This window comes from Hydra viridissima, unplaced genomic scaffold, assembly GCF_058129835.1.
Source record: "Hydra viridissima isolate aposymbiotic clone 2 unplaced genomic scaffold, HvirCarnegie_v1 scaffold_12, whole genome shotgun sequence".
Taxonomy (NCBI): Eukaryota; Metazoa; Cnidaria; class Hydrozoa; order Anthoathecata; family Hydridae; genus Hydra; species Hydra viridissima.
The window spans coordinates 1060549-1064020 of NW_028324311.1; the positions used below are offsets into that span (position 1 = coordinate 1060549).

The 3472-nt window shown below is 30.7% G+C and overlaps 1 protein-coding gene across 1 annotated transcript; it reads left to right on the plus strand.

The window, feature by feature from the left end:
* Nucleotides 1-1663: 1663 nt before the first annotated feature.
* Nucleotides 1664-3111, plus strand: LOC149880649 (uncharacterized). The gene has a single exon (XM_090069551.1). It carries the CDS (start codon nt 1664-1666, stop codon nt 2756-2758), a length of 1095 nt encoding a protein of 364 aa, XP_089925677.1. The 3' UTR covers nt 2759-3111.
* Nucleotides 3112-3472: the final 361 nt, after the last annotated feature.

Here is a 3472-nt window from a genome sequence, read left to right on the forward strand (position 1 = left end):
CCCAACTTCTATACTTTATACAAAATTTGCTCATTCTTTTTGGAAGATTCCAGAAAACAGTTTTAACTTTTACAAGCTCTCACTGTTCGTTCTTAATCATACTTTAAATTGCACTCATGATTTTTTATTTTAGATAAATATTCACAAATTTGTACTTGTAAAAGTCTGCAACAGGGGGATATTTCTATTCCGTATCCAATAAATCATTTAGAAATTTAATGAAATAAAAATAATGATCAGAATGTTATAAAAGTAAACAAGTGATATTTTTAATTTTTTTATTTACAGACTTTTCAGCAAATACTTTTATAAATTGATTTTTTTTTTTTTATTTAATTGAACCAATAAAATTATGGCCTCATTATATTCCAACCAGATGACAGAAACTTGCTGAACCAGACGGTGTGATTCCAATAAACTATTCTATAGTATCAGAAGCTTTGCATTTGGATTAGATTTTAGTTCTGCATCTGAACTAAAGGGTCTTTCTGCATACTTTTGTACAATCAACAATTACTATACTGTTTAAAACCATTCTTTGAAAAATTTTCGGAAAGCTTAGTCTTCAATTTAGCCATATAATTTGAAGCTCACTTTTCTAGAAATCATTGAAGACTAGACATAGCCATATAATTCGAAACTCACATATCTAGCAATCGTTGGATGGCATCTTTCTTCATAGTAAACATTGATGATAAATCAATTTTTTTATTTTAAATTTCTTTATTTAGGAAACCAAATCGAAGTATAAAGGGTTAACGTTTTAAAGAGATAACAACTTTTTTGAAACTTTGTTGCTAGAAAAAATAACTTCAAAAATATATTTAATAGCTAAACAACTGTAAAGTTTTATCAACTTCATTATGTGAAAAAATTTCTTTTCCTGAAACTGATGTCACGTGCTCTTTTTTTTCATCCTTATTGATTAAGCTTCATTGATAAATCATTATTCTTAAATATAAATTCTTGAATTTTTTTTGAAAATTCTTCATGTAATTGTAATTTGCTCGAACAATTTAAATAAGATATATAAAAAGTTAGCCGACAAATTTACTTTACTTTGTCTCAGATCAACTTTTGCACTCTTTAATGTTAAATTGTTTCGAAATTTCCGTTCATATTTTCTTCATGTCAAGGGAAAAACAAAGCACTCATGAAATGTAATCTGGGACCAGTCCTCAGACTTTATTATTCGAAGTAACAGCAATAAAACATGAGTGATATAATTATGCAAAATTATATAATTATGTATTTATGCAAAACATGTTTGATAAAGTGTTGTAAATGATAAAATCCAACATATGTGAGATTAGAACGTAAATTGTATAAAGTAAACAAGAAGATCATCTTCCGCCAAAAATAATTTCGTCTATTTTATTACATGCAAAAAGTGCGCACGCGCGTACATGTGTTTACAGTCATAAAAAGTGTTTACTTACAACCAAACAACTAAATAAATATATATTTGCGAATCAAGAGTGTTTACATTCAAATTATGTAACAGAGAGAAGGAGAGAGGTACACAAACAAACACAAAATATATTTGTATGTATTAATTTAAAGAAAAATATCACTACCGTTTTGTTCAGATGTTGCATATTGCTTAAGAGTATTAAATCTTTTATTTTTACATTTTTAAGGCAAAGCATTATTCTAAAGTATCATGGTATCCAGAGTAGGTTTTGTGTATGATGAAGCATTTCAACAGCATCAACACCCACGCTTTGGAAATACCCATATTGAAATACCTGAGCGAGTATCTGCACCTTATGCATATCTAGAAGAAAAGGGCATCATTCAAAAACTTGTTGTTCTTAAATCCAGGCCTGCAGATATTAGTGAAGTTACTTTAGTTCACAATATAGAGTATATCAATCGACTGCAAAATGCCAAAGTTAACGATCAGAATATTGTCTTTGCAGAGTTTGATAAAACAAGAGACATCAAAGTGTTAAAAAACTTGCAATTTGAAGACGAAAAGTGGGACAGTTATCTTCATGAGAAAACATATGAGATAGCTTTGTTATCTGCTGGCTCAGCTTTGCAGCTTACCGATGCTGTTTTAAATGGAGTTATTGATAATGGGTTTGCATTGATTAGACCACCAGGTCATCATGCTGGAGCTTGTTATGCTGGGGGATTTTGTTATTTTAATAATGTTGCAATAGCAGCCCGACATGCACAGTTGAAAGGCACTCAGAAAATAATGATTGTTGATTGGGACATTCATCATGGCAATGGAACACAAGAGGTTTTCTATGAGGATGACAGAGTTCTATACCTTTCATTGCATCGATTCTACACGTTTCCTGATTTAGAGAGTGCAAAAGCAGAATACATTGGAGAGAAAAAGGGTCTTGGTTTTAATGTCAATATTGCATGGGATGAGACACCGATGGGAGAGTGTGAGTATAAGCTTGCTTTTGAAGAAATTGTACTGCCAGTTGCACGAAAATACGCTCCTGATTTGATCTTCGTTTCTTGTGGATTTGATGCTGCAAGAGGTGATCCTTTGGGTGAATTTGATGTGACAATCAACACATATTCCTGGATGACAGCTCGTCTGCAAGAAATATCCAAGACTTTGCTATTTTTTGAAGGAGGGTACAACATTAACAACCTTTGTGAAGGAGTGTATGCTGTCATTGCGACGCTTCTGGGTGAGCATGAGGATGTTAATGTAGTAGGAGAAGCAAATGAGACCGGTCGAAAAAATATTTCAACCACCAAAGATGCAATTAAAGATTATTGGTTTTAGTTCGATTTCAAACTTAATTGTTAAAATAACTTGTAATCTCCAAAATGACATCATTAAGGAGATAAAGATCATAGTTAATTGGATTTTTTATCCACTAAATTTGACAGATATTTTGGTATTTTGAAAAAGCAAAATTAGTTTCTAAGAATGATTTGATGAGTATCTTATTTTCGTTCCTAAATTTTAGAACTTTACTTCAACTGAGCTTTATATAGTCGATATTTGAGGGATTGAATTCAAATAATAAAGGCAGAGTTTGTTTTAAGTTTAGAAATTTGAATTTTTAATGGTGATGCAATAATGTATGTAAGATTTGTTAGTATTTCAGTTTAAATTTTGATTTTTATGACAAAGTTTTTACAGTTTTCTAAAATCATGGGAAATGGCTGTTATTTCCCTCAAAACTTTTTGATGTGGTCAGCGATTTTTCCTTTCTTTATCTGCAATAAAGGTTTTAGAAGTATGAGTTTTTAAAGTCTTTCTTGCTGGTGGAGAAGGCGTTAGAACTTGATACAATTTGTAGAACTTGATACAAATTGTAATCTGTTGCTTCAACACAATTTACAAAAACAAGTGCTTTAGTTTTATCTTTTTCTTTACACAAATTAAAATTAAATTGACTGTGTCAAAAGTTTTTGGCCGACGTTTTCCACACCCAAATATATTACGATTGTTAACTATAGTTTCAAGAAGAACGCAATGATCGTTTTCTTT